The following is a 23,322-nucleotide window of genomic DNA, read 5'->3' as shown; positions in this document are numbered from 1 at the left end:
CCCCTCAAGAGAGACTAATGACAAGCCAAAATGTGATTAATTGCATTATATTAGCTAATGACAATTACAACAATTCTCAGGTCATTATTCACCAAAACTTAAAATATCCAAACCTTACTTCAAATTTCAACTTCCCAGCACTACATGTTTAGTAAAGTATGTAGCGATGGACCGTTTTAGACTGTTGAATTGAGTCAATATACATATTACATGCCTGAAAGTTGGTTGCTCATTACAGCTGTAGCCATTTAACTATTGGAATACATCTGCAACGGGTGCTTCATTTGGAAAAGTAGGAAAAGTATGCTGGGGGGAAAAAAAAAAAAAAAAAAGTTCTGTAGAATCAAAAAAAAAAAAAAAATCATCATTTTGAATCAAAACTCAATTTAGTTCTGCAACAGTGAGTATAACCATGAACAAATAAGCACACAGTTGGTGTGTTTTTTTTTTTTTTTTTTTTTTTTTTATAAATACAAGAGTTTAACAGTGTCTAGTAGCATAAATAAAACAGAATGCTATTAAAAACAGACAGAAACGTTTCCATCTTTTTTGTTGCCGGTTTTCTTATTTGTCATTTGAACCTTTTTGGGTCCAGTTGCCGTGACAATGGGCTTTTGTAGCCAGTTATGGCATTTAAGCATGGCTATCATAGGTTTAAATCAGCTTGTTAGCCAAACAAATATATTTCTGATCTTAGTTTTATAGTGGACTTGAACTAGTCAATTAGTAGAACTGTCCATGCCCCCCCCCCCCCCCCACCCTCCAATTATTTTACATGCAACTAAAATGACAGACAGCACTGTTTCTGTGTTCAAAACAACAGAGGCAAAATGAAGGGGTGTTGAGGATAAGGGAGCATTTTACTTTACATAATTAAATAATTTTAAAATGACAATAGACAATGATTTATTATTTTATTTTTCAAAATATGTCCAATATAAAAGCTCCCCCTATTCATTTTACAAGGACCGATTTAAAAAGAACCAATATGCTCTGCCACCAACACAGACTTAAAGATGGCCACCACTAAAATGACAGCAGAGCAGAGGACAGAAGGCTAATGGGATGTCTGGACACAAGCCAAACACTTTACATTTAATATTGGCAAAAGAAACAAACAAAACACACAGCAATTATTATTTCCTTTATAGGCAAAAATTAACAGACCAGCAAAACAATTGGTACAAATAGAAATTAGCACCAACACTGGTTTCTCTCAGAGAAATGCAATATATACACACACACACACACACATCTATAACTGCTGGCAGTATGTAATTTCTTCTTGGGAGGAAAACAAATCCAAAAGAAATGTCTAGGAAACCAGAGGACTAGATTAAATGGCTCAGCCAAACACAGCTGTATGTTTTGGAGGTGGTGTAATTGCCAGATCTACAGTTCAGACTAGAAATATGGAGGAATTAAAAACAAAACAAAAAAAAAAAAAAAACACATTTGCCAATCCTCCAAGATAAGCATAATGCTTAGATATGTCAAATGTTTGTGTACAAATGTACGAGTAAAAATAATGGGGGGGGGGGGGGGGGGGGGGATAATACACATTATCTCTCTTTTTTTCTAGTACAATGAAGCTCATAATATGGAGTGGATAAAAAACAGAAAAAAAAGTCTGGTGCGTGCACTTCCCAGTCAAAGCAGCTAGGAGAAATGCAAAAACAAATATATAATTTTTACCAAAGGGCAAAAAGAACACTGACCTGTCACCACGTAAACCAGTTCAATTGCTAGGAAAGTTATTGAATCTTTCATAGACAGTAAAGATTCACCAGTCCAAAGGCCTTGCTAGAGCACCCACACATACGTTCTCAGCATGAAGCACTGTCTAGTATTGCTTTGTGAGCACGCCCATTCAGAACTGCACAGCACTGAACATTATTGCAAAGGGTTACTCCCCAGATTTAAACACATTTTTTTACAGTAATTTTGTTTTCCTCCAGAACACATTGAACAAATTAAAAAAAAACATGCTTGACATGATAGACCACATGACAGCTGGGTGAAGGATGAAGCCCAAAATGTGAGAACATAATAAAACAGTGATATAATTATATATATTTATATGCATTAAGAATACATGTCTTTTAAAAGGCAGTTAAAAAGTAAAATTCTCTAAAATTGAAAAAGGTGACCTATGAGGAAAAAAAAATAAATCTGAATCCATTTTCTATGAAGCTCAGCTTTTACAAATTACTGTACGCTGTTTTACATACATAATAAAACAATTTGAGGCTGTATCAATTTAGTAAAAAAATTAGACTGAAATTTATTTTGATGATTTAATCTGCTGAGACAACCATTTTGCTCCATCCGTTGTTTCATCATCTGCCTTGAACCATTATGATTTCAGAGCTGTGGATTGTAGACATCAGAATTTTTATTTATATTACTACTGCACTGATTTTTAAATGTGAGAAAAAGAGCATCACTACATGTACCTACAAATAAATCGCACCAAAATAAACTGCAGGACTTTTCTCCCCACTCCCACTAAAAATTGAAGATTGCTAACACCACGGTGCCAATTGAAATACAAATAGGTATGGTTAGAACCCCCCCCCCCCCCCAATCACACAACTGCAGTTATTGAGAAATGGTCCATGTCAATGAGTATAGAAGACTTTTCAATTTTATATTTGTAGGCAATCCTTTCTACCAAAATCTCAGTGGAATATCAGAAAATATAATTTCCACAGAACGAGTGCCTGCAAGTCTATCAGCCTCTTCCTTGTTATTGTTTATTCGTTTTAAAAAAGTTTAAAATTCTCATACTTACAGAACCTCTAAACTGCTTCATTCAAATACAATACACAAATGAGTTCACCCTTTCAACCTCAAATTGGCTTCTCTTCTACAGACAATAAATCAAGCTTCCTGTTTTAGTGATCCATCCGGTTTGTATATAGTCTAAATCAATTCTTGGTAAAGATTTAAGTTTTTAATCTAGGATTTGTTAAAAGTTCCTGCAGGCTATTTTGGTGCGACAGTACGCATGTCTAGCAAAACAAGTTTAGATATACTGTGGACTAAATAAAAAAAAAAAAAAAAACAAACAAACAAACTTGTCTTCCTTTAATTTTCTTTTAGGCTACCTCTTGTTATGCTTCTTTTTGCTAAACATGTGAATAAAGGATAAAAACAGTACAATTAGTGTTAAAGGCATATCTTATTGAATCAAAAACGCCAGCCCCAGTGCTGTCTGCAGGTTTGTTCAAGTCCCCCCCAAGGTTGTGTTAGTTTATATTCTGCTCTTTTCTTTTTTTTTTTTTTACCCCCCCCCCCCCTCCCTAACAAACCTTTGGAGTCTGCCGTGTTTGGTTTTTATTCTTTTTTTTGTATTACTTGAAAATAAGTCATAAGATAAAAAAGGACGATAGTGCTGTTAGGCAGAAAGTTCAATATCAAGTTCAAAAAAACAAAAACAAAAAACAAAGCGCTGGGGTGGGTGAATCTCCTTCGATGCGGTGTTTCATTGCAGAGACTAAAGTTCAGTTTGGCAACCGTATTTGCGGGCTGCCACCTTCCCTTTTATCTTCCCCGCACTTTACATCAAACCCCCCCCCACTTTCCAAACAGACAACACTGGCGTGGAACTACACAGTCCCGCCCTCCACTCTTGGAGGTTCCTTTAGATGTTAAGGCGGCACGTAGGGAGGGGGTGATCTGTAGGGGGTCATGTTCTTTGGACGAGAGCCTTTCCCTTCCATGGGAACAGTGAAGGGCGGGGGAGGCTGATAGGGGGGTGCGTTGGGATCCTCGTCCCGTAACGGGGTATACTCTCCCAAGAGGTCCTGGTTTAGAGGGGTTGTTTCTGGGCTCGCCATGTTGGGGTACTCTGGAGGGGGCAGTGGGGGCTTCTCCTCCTGCAGGATGAGGGGCATGCTGGAGGACGGAGGAGGCTTGGAGTCATCTAGCTCATCAGCAAAGATAATGGGCACCCCCTTCTTGATGAAGGTGGCCTGGTCCTCAATGGTCAGTTTGCCCTTGCGCTTCTTACGGTAACAGATCATTGCGATGATGCCCGCAATAAGGAGGATAGCCGCCACCACAACAGCTGGGATGACAGTGTGAAGATAGACATCATCTGTGCTCTGGCGTCCAGTGTCTCTTGGTTGGAGAGGAACTGTGGGCCCTGGCATTGGAGGAGTTGTACCAGCTGGTACAAACATATAATTCTTGCAACTGCCTGTGCCTGTAACAGTAATGTTGATGGGCTGAAACTCTGGTTCCATTGCGCTGTTGAAAAGATGGCTTGGCTTACCTTGGCCATCTGCAATCCTCTTGCTCAGGGCCTGGATCTGTTCCTTGGGGCAGGGGTCTTGAGGCAAGCTATTGTTGGTCCATTCCACTACAATTGAACCCCTGGTGATGTTCTGCAGGGTGACTGTGCTGCTGTTGCGGTCTCCAAAAGCATAAGCCAGTTTCTTGACCAGCTGAATCTTTTTGTGAACATCGTTGACCACGGTTCGTGGATCACCACTGAAACGAGCGGTGAAGCGGACAGGCGGCTTGTAGTTGTGGGGTTGGCGCCGTACATGGATCTCAAATGCATCAACGGCACTCAGACCACCCTTGTCTGTGGCATGCATAAAATATTCATGCTCTCCCACGTGAGACAAGTCAGGCATACCGTACAAGAGCTGGCTGGTCGTATTGAACTGGACCCAGGAACCCTCCCCCACCACCTCCTGCTGCTTCAGTTTCAGGGTTAGTCTCAACTTGTCAGTGGTGCCATCCTGCACATCAAAGAAGGTATCAGAGGGGATTTTCACTTCAAAGTAGGTGCCAACCCAAGCATCTACTCGGTCAATATGGTTCCTCAGCTCTGGCGGTATGTTGCGTGCTCCAGGGTGGACAGCAGAAGGCGTAGTACGTCTGGGCGTGGTTGGGGTTGTGGTGTCCATCCTTGTGCTTGGAGTTCTGGTAGTGGCTGGTGGACGAGGGGTCTTGCCCTTCCTGGGTTTCTTTGTAGCAGTAGATGTGGTGGTTGCGGGGGTGGTTCTTGGTCTTCCAGGAGTTATCCTGGGTTTCTTGGTGGTTGCAGATGGTGGAGTGACCACAGCTGTTGGTTCTACATAACCAGGTCTGGTCACTGTAGGCTGGATGGGTACTGTACTGGTTGTATCCATTACCCTAGTGGGCTGTACTGGGATCAAGGTTGGAGTGTGGGCAATAGGGTCTCTAGTTCTGATGGTAACAGTTGGCTTTCCTGGAAGTGGGACAGGTCCCCTGATTGGAGGGGCAATACTTTCAGTACTGGGAGCAATTGATGGAGAAGTGGGGGTTGGCACTATGCGGGTTGGGGGTTCCTGGGGGGCAGCAGTTGGGGGAAGCACCCCAATTACTGGTGTGGGTGTTGCGTAAAGTTGTCGCCGGACCCTTTTGGGCACGTGGGGTTTCTTGTTGGCAATATGCCAACCGACAACAGGATATCCCAGCTGTGCTGACATGGTGCCACCTTTAGCTGGTACTTCAACACTACTTATGTCTGGGACGTTACTCTGGTCCAGGGCACAACCCAGTTTCCAGGATAATAAGGCCCCATTTTCAACCACCTTTTTTGCATTGCCAGGGCCTGCCATGAAGGCAGACATGTCAAATAATCTGTTGTTGACAACAGGCAGAAGCTTCATGTGATGAAGCCTGACCTCTGAGAACTTCTTCATTCTGTCCAGTAGCTCTACCCGTTGCTTAGATGTCATTTTGGTCAAGTCTGCATCCAGGATCACGGTCAATATGGTCACTGGCTCCTCAGTTCCACAGATGAAAGGCTGAGCCTCATTGACAGATTGGACAGCAATCTGCATGGGATCGGTGTCTGCATGTTCTTCAGGGTGGACCTCGATTGAGAAGACATCGGTCGTCCGAGGAACGTGGCTTCCGTTCGCTACAAGCTCCAGCAGAGAGGCTGCAATATAATGGATACCTTTGTCCAGTTCCAGAGGAAGGCCCTGTAAAGTGTGGCTCTGAGAATCCCAGTATAGCCAAGAGGGCAAGCTCTCCTTCCCAACTTCGGTGATCTGAAATTTGAACAAACAGAAAATAAAACATTGATCCTAAAACGACAATTCAGTTTCAGCTGAATACACCACAAACAGTTAACGGACTAAATGAACTATTATAGCCCATATAAATTGTAAACAAAAAATACACAATGAAATTGCATATGATCCTGTTCAAGAAATAAAGCAAATGTTATACTTGTTTACATGCAACATCCATATTGAAAATCCTGTACACATTACCCTCCCCCACCCCCACAACCAAAACCACAACCACTTGTTGCATTAGAAGTGCACTAGTTTCCATGGAAACCTGTCGGGAACGGACAAAGACTGAAGGAAAGAGACATAGAACTGGATGGAGGTTTATCGGGACAGGACCAAAAGATAACTGTAGTACAGATTTTTCACTTACATTTGATGCATACAGTAGCCAATTCCTTAACTAAAATTACAGTGAACACAAATTCACTAACACCACATCTAAAATAGCCCAACCATCATAAACCAAACCAGGAAAAATATAGCTTGAACAATTTAATTTTGCGGTTATTTTGAAGTTAAATAATTAAAGACCGCTGTTCTGATGATATATCATTAAATGTATTAACCAGTACACAGCCAAATTGCAGGGGGGAAAAACAACACTGCTGCTTCTTTACTCCCAGTTAACCATCCAATCAGTTCCACTTTCTTCTAAATCAGCATAAAAATTCAAAACAAAATATACATCATTGGTGTTTAAAAAGACCACTGTTCCCTCATCACAATTCCTGCATCTGTTTTCTCTTCCATTTAAAAAAAACACACCACACAATAAAAAAAAAAACTGCAGATGCATTTTATAATTCAGCTACGTGATCTGAAAATTTAACCAGATTGCTTCCATACTACAACATCTAAAATAATGTTAAAACAAAGATTTAATATTATCTAGGTTTATGCTCCAGAGGTGCTGCTGCCATTATTATTGGTATTTTAATAACACAATACTATTAGATTGCCCTTTAAAATGACCTTGCAAAGTCAAGCAACAGATATCAATACTAGCAACTAGTTTCGCTCAATAAAATGACTCTGCTTGTTCAATCAAGTAATGCAAATCAATACATTTATATTTTAACATAGGAAAGAGAAATCTAAATGCCTTAATTTTTTTTTATTTCAAGTGCATTTTAAAAATCACCCAACAAAATCAGCAGGCTTAGTATTACAGTACACAACTACAAGAATCAATATGCACACTGCAAGCCTGCAAGAGATTAAATCAGCATGACCACTGCAAGGCCTGGGACTTCAGCAACTTACATTTTCTAAAAAACAGTTACGCTCTCTGCTGATGACACCTCATACAAAATATTGTTTCAGTCTTGGAGGCAAGCAGGATCTTCTTATGCATCATTTTAGAATGCTGTGTGAGCATGTCAAGTGTGATGGTAAATTATATAAGCCTTTTGATTTAAAACAATAGGTTTGTAAGTACTTCATTTTTTTTTGCTGCATCAGGTGGATCAATAAGTTAGGGCTGGGGTCAACTGCAAAACGATGCAGTAACTACTGCAAATACAGCAACTGTATATATAAGGAACCGAAGATTTCAAATTTAAAAAGGGAGGGAGGGCGGGGGGGAAATCACAGGATTTGAATTCCTGTGGCATTCAAAGCACTGACTAAAAATTGGAAAGGTCCTCCCCACTGGGGATCAGCTGCTATAAACAGGCAGCAGTCTCTAAAGAGGACAGGCCATGTAGACAGAACTATAAATAGGACTAGCCTGAAACCGATTGTAAAAGCTATTTATCAACACATTTACTTAAAACTAGGTACAGCACACCGTTTGTGCCTTTAAAATAAATAAATAAAATAAATAATATGGCTACAAATACTGTATCCCCCCCCCCCCCCTCCTCAAAACTGCAAACTGTTTACCAGTTTTCTAAACAGCCAAAAGATATTCATAAATCAAGAAGCAAACCAAAGACTAATGATGCAATTCAAGTGGAATTTCTCACCAGTCATGGTATGCAGTTGTCATAATTAGAAGTGCACTCAATTGAGAAAATATACTGGAAGCACCAAAATTGCCATCAACAATCAGCGTCTAAGAACTAACGTTCTTTGCTCTGAATGCAGTGCCCTGGGGTTTGAACAATCAGCATTGAAACGAATGAGTAATTGTACAGATAGCAGGCTGTATGGTATCCACCCACCAGTCTCTCACAGGCAAACTTGCCAAGAAAGCAGCAGGCAACACTGGGAACCAGACGCTGTATGCGGTTTTATTTTTGTGTTGCATTAGCCTAGAGTAAATCATCAAACTTCGCTTTTTAGATTTCAATCCAAGCAAAATGAATGAATGACATTCAAGCCAACGTTTGTGTAACCTCATGTTTCGAACATTGCCAATGCATGAGAGCATCAAGCAATGGCATTGTGTTTTATAAAGTAACTTTTTGCAGGTATGGAGTACAACCTTGGCTACCTTACCAGTTGGTAGGAACGTTAAAATAGAAATTAACATGAGTTGCTTTGTCAACTGTAGCTCAAGAGGCAACAGTATAGGGACTTGTACTGTACACATGTGAAAAAAGCAACCTTTATTACACATTCCTGTGCATGTGTGGCATATATAATTGGTCTAAACATGTTTTTGAAAATCCTTCTGACAAACTGCTGCACTCCCCTACTTTTCCCTCCTCAAAATCCATATATATTTGCATTCTTTACGCATTGCTGCCAGAAACACAGCTTACAGACAAGTTAAGAGTTCAAAGCAGGAGGAACTATCCAAATATTGGGTTACAGGGGGAGTCTCTTGGAAAAACAGATGTTCGTGAGGTGCACAGAGGTGGAGGAGAAACCGGAGAACAGGGATGCTTGGGTCAAGACTTTTTAGCTACTGGAGCAGCTTCTCATCTCCATCTGATGAGGTGTGCACTTTGTGTCAACAGCAGGGAGGCATGAGAATAAATAAAATAGATATTTTAAGAGAAGCTACTGTATTCTTCCTGCTCCTTCTATTTTCACCCAATTTAGAATACACCACCCACTCGATATCATGGGTGTCGGGATCCAGCATAAATCCACTATATATCGAGGGCCGCAATAGACCGATAGAAAAACAAATAGGCTAATAACAAATACTGTACAACCACTCCCTCGTTTTATCGGGGGCATCAGGGTCCAATATAAGTCCTGTACGCAACCCGCTTTTTCTCATTTTTCGTATAAAAAGCAGCACACCTTTTTAATTTGTACTGCGGAGGATTATTGCTTCTCATCAATTTAAAGTCTCCAATTAATTTCATGAGTCTTCCTCTCCTTTCTCAAATGTACAAACCCCCTGCATTAAAAGAATCCATTACCAACAACATAGGAGGCTGGTTGCTAGGGAGCTGATGTCACTGCCCTGTGACTTTTGCTAGTGCACTGCCACAAGCGAACACGTCATTGGCTAAAATAAAAACCGCTTCAACAAGTAGATATTTAATTTGCTTTGTATTATTGTGCAATGCGTGTGCATATGATAACAGTACAATATTCATGCTTTGTTGTTTTGTATATTTGTTTGTGGTGTGCAGTATGAAATTCTAAGTGAAATTGCCTATGTATATTGCAGTCAAGGCAATAGTAAACATAGTAAAATGGGGAGCACGATATATCCGAATCTGCAGTATAGCGAGGGACGATATAACAAGGGGTGGGTGGATTCCCTTCCACTACTAGTTTGGTTGTCATGATCAATGTCATGTTTTCTTTTTCAGCAGATAAGGTTTGAACACAAGTCCTAACTTTTTGTTAAGCATTTGCATGCCATAGAAGTAGAATGTCATGGATTGGCCACTAAAACATTCCAGGTGCTACCATTGAATTATACTTTGGACTGCCCACGTGGTCAGTAAACACTTCATCTTTTGAAATAGTATTTTGTAGACGGAATGTAGACCCCACATTGTTTGTACAATCATCCAGTGAATGAAACATGTATAGAGGTGCTCATTTGAGGAACAGTAACTAACCTTGATTATACTGCTCGTTGTGTCAGATGTTTCCACAGGAACCTTCATCTGAAAGACTCGTCCCACCACAGCAGAGGAGTCAGGGATGCCGGCTGGCGGTACCACCCCTACGGAGGCCGTCTCCTGCAATTCTGTTAGCAAAGACGACTGCATGGAAGCCTCCAACTGGCTCCCCAAGTCTCTTACTACCTCCACCTGCCCGTTGGGCCAGTTGCCATGGACAATGGCTGCCAGCAGCCCTAGAATTAAAAAGGTAGTCCTGCTCTGAGCATGGATAAAGGGCCCAGCCTCCACCGACGCTCTTCGTTTATTGAGCATTTTTCTCTCCCAATGCTATCGGCTCACCAAAGACCCTCAAAAAGTAAGGGGCAGCATACACTGCGCTGCTGCGGCACAGATCCCTTCTGCCAAGAGGATTTGCTTTTGATTTGATCTCTGTTCTTGCTTCCAGTTTGCCCCTTCAGAATCCCACTGTGGTCACAGTTACTTGGGAACCTGAAACGAAGAAAAAGAAATATCCTTGAATTTTAAAAGAAACAGTATTGGTCAAGTGGGATGAACTACCTTTACAACACCTTCTGTAAAACAATACACCCATTTAGTAGTACAGTCATTTCAAGTAAGCATTTAAGGAAAAAAACTCATTGCTAGCTTTCACCTCCATCACATCCTAATTGCATCCTTTATCCAAAACCATTTACAGTTCAACTGCACTTTTTCCACAAATTAGATTATCTGCACACCTTTGAGCAAAAGTTCCAAGTTTCACAGTAAATCATTGTTTTGCTTTTTTCAAAGCTGATCTCAGCCCAAAAACACAAAATCTTTCATGCAGACTATTAATGTGCATTTGCCGGGGGAGTTCAGACACAAACTTTATACATTTCCCAGTCATTGCCGTCTGGCTGGAATTCAAGACACTGGAAAGTAGTGTTGGGAAAAGTCTAGGTCCCACGCTCCCAGGATGTTCTGCCTTGGTGGAAGGGGAGGGGGAGTGGGGAAGATGATCACAAGGAAGTCTTTTGGGCCTCACAGATTCTACAGTGCAAAACTATTGCATACATCAGTATCAGCCTTATCAAAACAGCAGGTGCAGGGACTTGGAGAGGTGGTGAGGTCTGTTGTAAAGATTTGAGCTCTGTATAAATGTTATCATATTTTTTTCATACTAGAAAAGATTCTAATTTATATTAAAACTGAGCTTACAGGGGGAAAAAATGTAATATGTCGGCCAATTACCAAACATTCTAATGGTTTTTTTCTCAGGTACCTTAAGAAGTCACAGATCAGACCCTTCAGTCACAGATCACTTGGCTTAGATGCAAGTTTTAATTAACTGCTTGTGCATGCGTGAAATACAATTCCCATCACAGAAGCCATACCCAGAGCCATGTCCCCGCAAAACATTAAATATTGTGTCCTTTACATGCAACATTCAGGTGCAAACAGCATGCCTACATACACAAACATCAAATATTACTGTGAGCTACAGTACAAGTACTGTACTAAATCGCTACGCTTAAACTGTTCACCAAAAGTATGCTTAACAAGAGGTCTTTCATCTCCTTTCAAGAGAAATTCAAAAAATGTGAAAAAACTACTGCAGTTCACCGATTAAAATACAGCTTCCTGTGATGAAATGCCAACAGCCTTTGAACTGCTTGGTAGACAGACTGTAATGAACTGTACATAACAGCAATGGTATCACAGCAGTTAATTTCCTGGCAAGGCTCACCTGGCAACCCAATTATTAAATTGGAATGGCATGTGGCATGGGAAAACAATGCTACAGTACATTTCAAAAAGGCAATATACCACTTCCCCACTACTTACTTTCTTCAGCTTTGTTTTATAAAACTACGCCTAAAACAAGAAGAAACCAATCCACAGAGTATTTGACTTCAATCATTAAGTTTGTGAAAGGTTAATTGGGTCAAAAGAAAGTTTGTCTACTTTTACTCACTGTCTCATTTTGAAGGTAGTATAGAAAAAACAATTGTCATTGCTAGTACGGTAGTCAAATCACTTCAGAAGTCCTGCTTAGGGCCAGTTCCTTACATTTTTCAATTTAAGTATCCAAGACCAATTTGTGGTGCCCCTATAATTTATAAACCACCCTGCTAATCTCTCTCTCTGCTTGACCTGTATTTTATAAAAGCTAAAAAAGTTTTTTTTTTTTTTTCTTTAACAGACTTATCAAATTGATTTATAGAGTAACAATAATTCTGACAAATTGTGTAACGTACAGTAGTACAGATACAGGTTAACTTTACTCGGTCATTCAGACAGTTGTTAATGTAGCAGTCACTGCTGACAGAAGCAGGCGAGCCATATTTCTGTATTTCTATCCTCCAGTTTTTACCAGGAAAAATAGTTGTTGTTTTTTTTTTTGCAGTCATCAGTTTAAAAAATAAATAAATAAAAACCACACACACAAAAATACAGTCCTGAAACTAAATTAAAAGTCCATGCTTATTCTGCAAGGGTTTTTTTTTTAATAAATAATAAAATGGAGAGCTACTTGGCCTAATGTACACAAAGTATTACTTATGTATGCATTTTGTGAGGCAACACAGTCTACTGTTGGAAAAAGATAAACCTAACATTGTATTAAACATTACTACACACAACTGCTGTACAAATAAACAGCTTTTATCCTGTGCTGTTCTTCTGGTTCAATACACCTTGCTTCCAGCAGATTCCAGTGCTACTGCAAACACCCTACAGTTTAATTTACATGGAAAATCATTCATTCTGACACAGCCTTCACTTTCCCAAACTCCCAACATCGAAACAAAATCAGTCATATTTTGCAGCTACACTTTTAATGCAGTCCAACCCTGATTCTTCAAATGGATAGAATAAAATATTTAAAACATCCACTGCAATCTCACATTAGTAAAGTAAAATTCGTGTGTATGGGTTCATTTTAAACAACTGCTACAATACAGAAGGGTACCATTAGTTAAAGTGTAGGGATAAAAGTGCCCATTCAAGACCGAGAACTGGCAACTGGTTTGGCTATAAAAGGGTGCTCTGGGAAGTCAAAAAATGGTCATGTCTGATGCTTGTCATTCTGTAAGGAACAAACATCCACCTTGTATGTCAATACAGGACCTACAAACATTTTAAAAAGATATATACGCCTAGTTACAGTTCAATTCCAGGTGATTTTAAAACAGCATGTTTGTAGTGCCAGTATCGCTCTTTAGTAAAATCATTTATCAACATCAGCACAGCAGAGTTAAAGCGACAGTGGAAAACATCAGTCAGACACTTGACTTGCCAGCTTGAAATCCCAAAAATAAACGTCCATACCAACATGGAAACTTACTAGTACAAAAACACACCCTGTTTAAATAAAATTTTAAAATAAATAAATTTTATATTATATATATATATATATATATATATAATTAAAAAAAAAAAAAACACACATGTCAATTTAGTAGTGGGTGTGCCTATTTTAATTCATACAAAGAATCCAAAACAGTACAAGCTTTCATAGAATACTACGGTATAGGCCCTAGCAGCTTACTTGCTACAATTCCAGTAAATACGCAAGCTATAAAAGGTTTAGCAGATGGTGATACTATAGTACGTGAAACTATAAAACAAAGCAGATATGAAAGTGAAAGGGAAACCATATACTGTACAGTAATTTAAAAGGTGGGCAAGTCCATGGCACTGTATATGTACAGTATATTAGCCATAGTGTATCTACCAAAAAGCTCATAGTAAAACCAGGAATTGATCAAACCGCTACGCAATGGGAGTCTTCGTTCCATCCCTGAAATGGGAACTGCTGTACTGTTTAAATGTGTTATTTTAGAAAGCTTTATTTTTAATGTTACAGCTCATTACAATATAACAAGAGACAAATATGCCTGACCCAAGCATTTACTGGAGCAAGGATTTACTGAAATGCAGCCAGAACAGTGCTAGAGTAGCTCGCTTTGCTAATACTGTACATACTCCTCTGTTGAATTCTGGCTCGGCCTCAAAAGAGGGAGTGTGTGCCAGGAGAGGACGTGTGTCTACACAGGGGGAAGAACAGGTGTGTTGCAAAGATACTGCAGAGGAATCAAATACAACTCCAACCCCCTCAGACAACCTCCCCACCATTGTATCGGCTAAACTTGAAACACCCGTGATGAAATATGATCATGGGCATCTGCCTCACTGTCCCACAACCATTTGTCATGCCAAATAAAGCCTTGTGAAAAGGTAATGTACAAGGCAAGCAAAATACTACTGCTAATAGTTAAGTGCAACAAGACAATTTTAGCAAATCTTTCTCAGAAACACATAATGGTAACAAATGAAATGTATCTCACTTTTATTTTAATGTAAGCTTATCACTTAAATATTTAAAACCCAGTGCTCAAATCGGGATCTAAGAGACCATCTTAAAACCAGTCCTTAACACTCGCTGAATCAGAACGAGAACTGCAGTGTCTTAATGGGGCTAAGCTGCTGGTAAGCAATACCCATTATGGATACACAAGGGACAGAATTAAATTCAGACCTCGTCACCCTGCAGGAGAAATATTACCTCTCCAAGGAACCATTCCACCGTCTCTAAATCAGACCACTCATGGGAGGGAGGGGAGGGTCAGCTGGTGGCAGCTGGCAGACTTTGTGCTGACAGCTGGGAGGACGGGACTCCTGTCTTTTTGCAGGAGACACCGTCTCATCATTTACAAACTCAAACCTACCCCCTCCAAAAACACCTCTGCTCTCTGGCGCTGACTGCTACACCTCCCCACTTTCCATCTATGGAGTTTCCTCTCCTTATAGCAATTGGGTGCTAGGATACAGGATACCAATCCATAGACAAACTCACTGCCAAACACAATCTACAAAAAAAGCCCAGTTAGGCTATTGCACTTCACAGGATAAAACTACCAGTACTGGTTTTACTCCATACACAGGACAGTATATTGTATTTGATAAACTCTGCAGTTATGCAAGAGTTAAACTAGGCTGTTGGATTTATTTTTTAAAGGATTTACAGTGCATGTTCTACCAAGGCAAAACACGATTAGTTTGTACAAACGCAGTACTCTAAGCATACAGGTAAGTGCTAAACACTTACTGTACAGTACTATAAACTGATGGAAAGACAATTCAGTTGTGTCTCCATGCTCTATCCCAACTCTCGACCTTCCTCAAACAAAGCCAGTCTGCAAATATTGTACACCCCCCTGTTCTCAGTCTATACCCTTCCTGGGCCTTAAATATCTAAAAAACATGGCTCCAACACCACACCAATACCCAGGGTACCCAGGCAGAATCCTCAGCTATATCTTCATAAGAAAAAACTAAAAAACACAGTACTGTACAACGCACAGTAACCCCTGAAGCGCTGGAGGAATTAATTGCAAAAACCTTGACTGTTCTTGACTGCGCTGTTGAGGAACTGGGGTCTAGAAGTTACTTAAGTAGTAAGATGACTACCGCTAGGATATTTTTTTTCAATCTTGGGCTTAGAAAACTTGTACGCGCTTAGAAACATTATAACAAGGAAGCATTCACAAGCTTCAGGACAACTCACTAGAACACTGCTGGACTTGTCAGTTATAGGCTTTGTTAAACAGGATTCCTCTCAGTACTGTACTGCAAGGCAATTGTGCAATCAAGACGTTGACTTGTGTACCAAATTTGTTTCTGACAAAATACAGGTCAAGAATCCAATTTTCACAGTTGGTAAAGTAGGCATTTATTTTCCATCCCAACAGGTAGTCCTAGAAGTAATTTGTGTGTGTGTGTGTGTGTGTGTAAAGTTCTGAATGCACCCATTTGTGCTGTGCAATTTTGATTTAATCCAGGCCAGTGCAGTATATTAACAAAGAACGAAATTTGTGTAACTGAAAATGATAGGAACTCACAATGCATGGCTGGGTCCCAATTCTTCGAAAAATAAATAGTTTGAATGACAATGATGAAAATTACTTGGCAAGTAAAGGCAATGTCATTTTTACAATGCCTCAGAAAAAGTGAAAAACATCTTCCACTCTCATTCTAGATATAAATATGTCCAAGTTAAAACAGATAAGAATACCGACACGGCACATTGATTGGGGCCATACGGGTTTCCTTGGCCGTGTTTTACTAAAACAAATTGATATTTGTTTTTAAAAATGGTGAATTTTAGCTGAGAAGTAACAAAAAGCAATTGTTCAGCATGAGAAGTATAAAGCAGGACATCCCCATTGACTGAGTCGGTCAGTGTCACTTTCCAGACTGCTGCTGAAAACACCACCAGCTCTCGGGGAAGCCCACCTACCCATCTGCCCCAATGGAAAATAAGATAATCCTACTCACTGTATGTACAGAAACCAAACAAACAGCCTGTTCTCCTCAAAACTGCTCCCATTTTTAAAAACATTCAGTCCCTGTTAGCTCCTGTATACAACACGGGGTACCAAATAAACTTGCAGTGGAACTTAACAGGAAGCACACACCTCCTCTCGCTTTTATATGTAAAGGCTTGAACAGTGCAAGAAACAGGCATCAGCAGTTTACTGTCAAAAAAGACATTACACCTTTAAAATATGTCAACTAGCCTTCCAGTCCCTCCCACCGTGGCCCTCTGTTTACCAGGCATAATGCCTTTGGCTCTCAGAGGCTGAATAAAAGATTTCACTGTTTGTCTCAATCAAATAGAGATCCATCTTGTTTGGGTACACCGCTTCTCTCACTTTTTAACACAGCGACTACAACAGACAGACCATTACAACCGGTTGGGACTGGCTCCTGTTAACTCTTTTACTGCTTTTGTTCAAGAGTAGAATGAAGAATACCCATGGTAGTACATTTTTGATAATCTCAAGAAAACTATGTGTGTGCCAAAAATAAAGCAAGATAGCAGAATGCAATGCAAAGTGAAGACAATGGATTTACTTTCTAAACTATGCCCTGGTTACTATACAAACCCACATCAATTTGCAATAATGTTGACATTGTCCGATAACTGAAAGTGCATTTCAGAAAAGTCATTTCTGGTAAATGTAATCCTAAAGCACCATGCTGGATAACTAGGTGTCGGTCTGCTGCACAAAAATGGGGAAGGGTTAATAGTTAACCACTGACTGGTTGTGATAACTTGGAATTTGATGCATCTTTTTTTTTTTAATGCTGCTGTTGCTTTGTGCAGTTTCATTGCTACAAGTCAACAGTGCAAACACCAAAGCTGTGAAGTCATGGGTTTATTAAAGGATGTGACTTCACACAGTACAACCGACAAGGTCACAACCAAGACTGTGATTAAACAGGAGTTAATAAGTTGCAAAATGTCAAGATCAAGGCACGAACCACTGAAGCTCAACAGGTTGACAAGTTATATTAAAATAATAATAATAATAATAATAATAATAATAATAATAATAATAATAGCTTGAACACTTTGGTAAAGGTGCTGAAGCAGGTTTTAAAATAATTGGTTACTGCTGAACATTTAGTGTTCAAATACTGCAGTAGGACTAATTAAAAAAGAGACCACATTCAATAACTGGGTTTTAATGGACAACTTGTCCAATTTCAACTTATTTTCAATTGCAAGTAAAAGTTAGTTACTTAAGTGTGCTCGCAAACTAACAAAAATAACGATCCAACACATATACAGTAACACTGTGGGTGGCGGCTCTTTTTGCTCAAATAGTATGATCCAGGAAAACTAACAGCACTATTCCAGTTCCAACAGACACAACCTGAAAATTGAACTTGCTGTACTGTGCATGATGCAGCTCAAACTTATTGTACAATTCACTGAACATGCATAACTTGTATTATGCTGGAGATGGTGAATTCATAAAGACGAACCAAATAAATCTGGGTCAAAACAGGTTCTTCTTGTACATTCAAATCAACAGAGAAACACACTTGGTGCAGCAATCTTACCCTCTCTCCCCCCCCCCCCCCCCTCCAAAAATATAACCCGACATCAGCCAGCATCACATACTGCAGTCTCTCATTCCCACCAAAAATAAAATCAACAGCGCTCAGATTTCAAGTTCCCTCCTACTGAACAACAAAACCAGAAGCCCAGCTTTTCATTTACTGAACTGTTAATATTTAACCAAGTCAAAGAGGAACCTTTAACTAACCACAAAGCCTATTTCATGGTAATGCTGGTACTTAACACTTCATTTCACCTCCCCCATCAATTTGTTATCTTTCATTTTTCGGCACGAACCACCTCCAACCACTTCAAATCAAACCCCCCCTTTCCTGCTTCTCACTGTACATCAGCTCCACTGTTCTAGAAATGCCATTCTGTGAATGTCCTTTAGGGTCCTTTATCAATCTGGTATGCACCTTAAATTACCCTACACTTGGGTGCTGCAGTCCTCCCATTCCAACTTCTAAAAATTGCCTTGAAGAAGCTGCAAAAATTGAACATTAGAACGTAAACCTACCAATGTCTATACAAATCACACTATCGGCTACTAAACTACAACTTGATATTTATTTAGTTACTGTAGCTAAATACAGCCTATTTACGATCTCATTGACGTCACTGTAGCATTAAAATCGTTATGATTTAACCTACAGCACTTTACAGAGTGTTTCTTCCTAATAGATAATAAAAAGTAAAAAAAAAAAATGCAATTTTGTATGTGGCCTTGATGAAGGTACTGTACATGAAGATACTTGCAGCAGGATTACTGCCGAACGTATGGTAAATTTCAATACAGTATCAGTATATGTAAAATACCTCCTAAAATTAAATTCACAAAATTAACTCCAGTTTTAAAGGCAAACTTCAAAATGGATTCCCCACACAGAACATTGCTCCTCCGGTGGAGAGTCTAATGGTTGCTCGGTTGCCTTTCCAAATGGTGTCCTGAATCTTGATGCCTGCAGTATGAATTGGGATTAATTACCAATCCATGGTAACAGTTTAACTGTCACAAGCAATTTAAATGGAGTACCATTTGGCATTAAATAGTTCTAATTTCACAAATAAGAAATTGTGTTTATGCACAAACCAGTTCCAAAGAAAGCTGGCAGCAGATAAGAAGTGACAGATCCTGGTGAAACTATTCAAAATGAGTTGCCTACCTCTCAACACCTCTTTAGGGGAGCAATCTGGAAGCAAGATATTTTTCCTATCGTAGGAACCAGTAATAGAACCAGATCCTGAAATTTACATAAAGTGCACGTCAGTAGGCCTAGTTAATACAAAACATGTGGCTTGGGATGTAATGTAAAAAAAAAGTTGTGTTTTAGGCAGAATGCTTTCTTAAATACACACTTTTAGATCCTGGATAAGTTAGTGAACAAACAAACAAACAAACCTACTAGGCTATTTCCTCAAGGTAAATAGAGAAAACAACTTTACTCAGTGGAGGTTTCTCCCTCCCTCCACCAACTGACCCAGTACTTCTGCTACATTAATCATTTTTTTTATTTTAAAAACAACAAGTGTGCTACTTGTGGTCATTTGGCAAGCTATCAAAAGAATATATTTGGTGTTTCACATACTTCAAATGTGCTTAACGCACATAGTACCAACAAAACATACAATTAATACAACACCAAGGCTAACAATTAGAAAACATAGAACCTACATAAGCACACACAAAAAAAATACATCAACACTTTTAATACTCTTATAATATATCCTTTTGGGGTTATTAGTCTAGAGACAGAGGGTAAAATTAAGAAAATATCTTGCTGGGTTAAATCAATTGCCAGCAGTAAGAATAAACTAAGTAAACATGATAAGCTTGAATCAGACATCAAAGAGAAACCCAGACCTTTCTCCTAGGAGAAATTGCTTCTTTGAACTGCCTTTGTACCTCACAATTGTATAGCAACTTAGGAGCAACTGTAAGAAAGTCTTCCAGGGATGTGTGTTAAACCTGCTCCAAAAAGTGTCAATGAACACACGTTTTGTTTGTATCTATGCTAATGAGTTGTATGGGAATTTGGTTCTAAACACCTTACTGTAGGCGAAGAAATATGGTGTAAACAATGATTCTACTTAACATACTGGAAGCAGCATGGGGCTTCGCATTCGATGCAGCTTTTAATTATTATTTGGCTGCTTCGCTCAGTCACTTAAGTGACCAAATCAGCCTCCTGAAAGCCTTGAGACATCCAGTTAAATAAGGTTACAATAAAACAAATAAAATAAAGAATTACTGTAGAAAAATACATATGTGTTGCCTGGAGACCTTTCACTTAGTTGCAAATTAACCAATTGTAAATGTACTGCTAACATTCAGGAATTCACCAGTTTTTGAACATTGGGTATATGTACTTGAGCCATATTTTCTGCAAAGGCCTTTTTTATGAATAGTGGCCTACAGAGTCCACTACAGGTGAACACAGGATAATTTAGCTTTGAGACTGTTGACATTTGATACCCACAAATTTAGTAGTGAATGGTTAAACTAGGGGTATCTAACTTAAAATCGGGCCTTAAAATGCATTTCCCTTACAATATCCAGAAATAATAAATATGTTGCCTAAATGGAAAATACACAGTATCAACATTGATTTGTGAGTAATCCAAGCACCCCCACAACATGGATACCAACACATTTTCAAACACCGACGGAAATATAAAAATCATGCATACCACAAAGGTTCATGATTGACATTAATATCTCAAATGTGGTTTGGACAACGGTGCTGCAGGACGCGAGAGTCTCTCAGGTCCTTGCACTGGTATCCGTATTTAACTGTGTACTTTATTTCACTTTCTTCTTTGCGTTTTCCCTGACCTATTTAAAATCCCCTGGGCTGCAGATTTGATTTCCAGTACTTCGTTCGAGCACCCACTGCCTTTCCCTTAAAGTTAAACAAATAGATTAGACAAATACAATTAACAGAGAACTGAGTTAATAGTTCTATTAAATATATCATGTTCAATACCGTGTCTTTCTTTTACTCGTGTTAACGAGTCTTTAGTCATCGAAACTCATTTGGGTACCTTGCACATTTATTTTTATTATTATTATTATTATTATTATTATTATTATTATTATATTTTTCAACGGAGAACTTCACAAAGCATTCGATACGATTGTAGTTCCATAAAGAATTTAAATAAACTAAACAAAATAGGTGCTTATTTGGTCAATCAGTGTACACAAGCAATATTGCTGAGTTACAATCAAACGCACATATTTGTACACTTCAGTGTATAAGCAGAAACATACATCCCGTTTTTTTGTAATACATACATACATACATACATACATACATACAAACAAACAAACAATAAAAATAAATAAATCAAACTAAACACATTGGCAAATTTGGAAACCAGCGGTACCGACAATGCACTTAGATTCAGAAAACGGTTTTAAAAAGTTTATTTTTCTCTTTCGGATATAACGCTAAAAACTAACGAGCAGCACCAAAACAAAACTTAAAATCGTATAAGAGGGCGGCAGAGGGAATGTCACCACTTAATTTAAATCACTTTTTTCTTCTTCAAATAAATACCGCCATTTAAAATACTTAAATATATTATAAAAGTATACGCAAGATAACCTTGTTAAAAAGAATGTTTGAAGTGCAGAGATATCCGAATTTTAAGTTCAACAGTGGGACCCCGCAGCTCTCATCAACGCTCTCGCAGGGTAAAGAAGTTATTGGTATATTTTTTGCTTCCTCCTTGTTTCAGGCTAGTAATAAGCCCAAGACTTTTTTTTTTTTTTTTTTGCCAAAGGCCTGCATTGCCATTCTGTACCTTGTCGGGGCCCTGCAACAACACAAAGCCCCCCTCAATCAGCTCAACATGCTAGCCGTGATAAGAAAAATAGAGCTACAGTTGAATACATTCCGAGGGAAAACACTGCACTGCTTTTTTTTTTTTTTACCTACACATAATTTAAAAAAAGCAAGCAGGTCTATGCGCACGCAGACTAGCCAAAATGCACCTGCATACAAGAAGAAAACGTATGCCCTTACCCAGTTCCATGCAGCAAACTGACATCATATTTTGTTTGCTGTTTTGTGTTGTGTTTTTTTTTTTTTTTTGTGGTTCAAATATACATAAATATATTGTATCCAGAGAGGCTAGGAGGCGCAAAAAAATCTCCCCTTCAATTCTCTCTCCCTATCTACAAATAGAACACTTTAACAGGCAGAGGAGAGGCGGCAGGCTCGACCAACCGATCCCAGAGCCCTGCCACATAGACAAGGGAGAAATACAAGAGCAGAGGATTTGAAATGCAGAGACTAACCGTGTGTGTTTTAAATCCTCCAGTACTAAAAGTGCAACGGCATTGCTGTTGTAAAACCCAGGTCCTCCGCGTCTTCCTTCTGACCCCCGCTGCCCGTGTGTTGAGAGTCCCTCCCGCTGATATGTGCTAGCAAATGATTTAGCTGTACACTGAAAAAGAAAGAATCAGCCGATCGAGTAAAAAGAGCAGAAGCAACGGCGGTTGATTATCAGCCCTGCCTTTGGCTGCTTAAAAAAACGAAGAAAGAAAAGCCAAGGGCAATCACATGACAGCATTAGCGAAACAGCAACGAGCGGAGACGTCTTGAGCTGTCTCTTATTAGCTAAATAGCGAGGATTTCTTTTTGTTTCCACTCCTGCGCGGCTTGTTGCAAGTAGCTTGCTGTCTGAACTGCTCCTTCCCTTCTTTCCTCTTGCTCTCTTTCATTTTTTTTTATCTCCACCCACTTTGCTCTTTCTCTAGTTTTCCACCCGCCTATCTTGAGTTACAGGTTACCCGACACCTAGGTATCAAGGAACAAAACGGGGCTGTACCATTGGCATTCAAGAACTAAGTGGGCGGAGGATTGGCCACAGATTGGAGTGTTTAAGACCATCCTTCCCCAAGCTGCCTCCAAAAGCCGTCCCTTTTTCCAATACTTTTCTGTCTGAACAAAATAGCGCCGCACTTTGCCCCGTCCCCTACATGGATGAGAGTCAATTCTGTAACCATATTGGTTCCCATGGCGACCGAACAAAAGTTTTAGTTTTTTTCATGCTGGTGGAATTTCTAGAAACATTGGGTTTTATTGGCTGTGGTTCAGTGCAGTGATGGGGGAGGGTATGGCGATACGTGCCTTTAGTCATCCCATTGGAAACACTTGTGGCGAGCAACATTTTAATTGCAATAATAATCCAACGTTTTTTTTTTTTAATTGCCTTTTTTGCTGTCTTAAAAAACAAAAAAAAGCTCTACTGTATTAAACCGTTTTTGTGTTTTAACTTAACTGAGGCAATCCAAGTGATTCCTGCATTATTCTGCTATTCATTTCAGAATATAACAAAGACCTGATTTACGTTGCACATGATAGCACATAAC

The 23,322-nt window shown here is 39.3% G+C and overlaps 1 protein-coding gene across 3 annotated transcripts; it reads right to left on the bottom strand.

Moving 5' to 3' along the window:
- Window positions 1–900: 900 nt before the first annotated feature.
- LOC117413996 (dystroglycan 1-like) lies at window positions 901–22,810 on the bottom strand. 3 transcript variants are annotated; one of them, XM_034023535.3, is made up of 3 exons: window positions 22,246–22,810; window positions 10,040–10,534; window positions 901–6,038 (listed from the first exon to the last, which is right to left on the bottom strand). In XM_034023535.3, the coding sequence occupies exons 2-3, from the start codon at window positions 10,355–10,357 to the stop codon at window positions 3,654–3,656; spliced, it is 2,703 nt and encodes a 900-aa protein (XP_033879426.3). In that variant the 5' UTR covers window positions 10,358–10,534; window positions 22,246–22,810; the 3' UTR covers window positions 901–3,653. The 3 variants fall into 3 exon arrangements, with proteins under 3 accessions (XP_033879426.3, XP_033879428.3, XP_033879429.3); XM_034023537.3 differs by lacking the exon at window positions 22,246–22,810 and adding an exon at window positions 21,971–22,209; XM_034023538.3 differs by lacking the exon at window positions 22,246–22,810 and adding an exon at window positions 21,551–21,724.
- Between the last annotated feature and the right edge of the window lie 512 nt (window positions 22,811–23,322).

This window comes from Acipenser ruthenus, chromosome 25 (genome assembly GCF_902713425.1).
Source record: "Acipenser ruthenus chromosome 25, fAciRut3.2 maternal haplotype, whole genome shotgun sequence".
In the NCBI taxonomy this organism is placed as follows: domain Eukaryota; kingdom Metazoa; phylum Chordata; class Actinopteri; order Acipenseriformes; family Acipenseridae; genus Acipenser; species Acipenser ruthenus.
The sequence above is the reverse complement of the archived record's forward strand: the minus strand, read 5'-3'. Positions and strand labels throughout refer to the sequence as shown.

Excerpts from the sequence above, each read along its gene's own strand:
- LOC117413996 (XM_034023535.3), bottom strand. The coding sequence starts at position 10,357 with ATGCTCAATAAACGAAGAGCGTCGGTGGAGGCTGGGCCCTTTATCCAT. Across the intron at positions 6,039-10,039 it reads CAACGAGCAGTATAATCAAG|ATCACCGAAGTTGGGAAGGA; the intron begins GTTAGTTACTGT and ends TTCAAATTTCAG.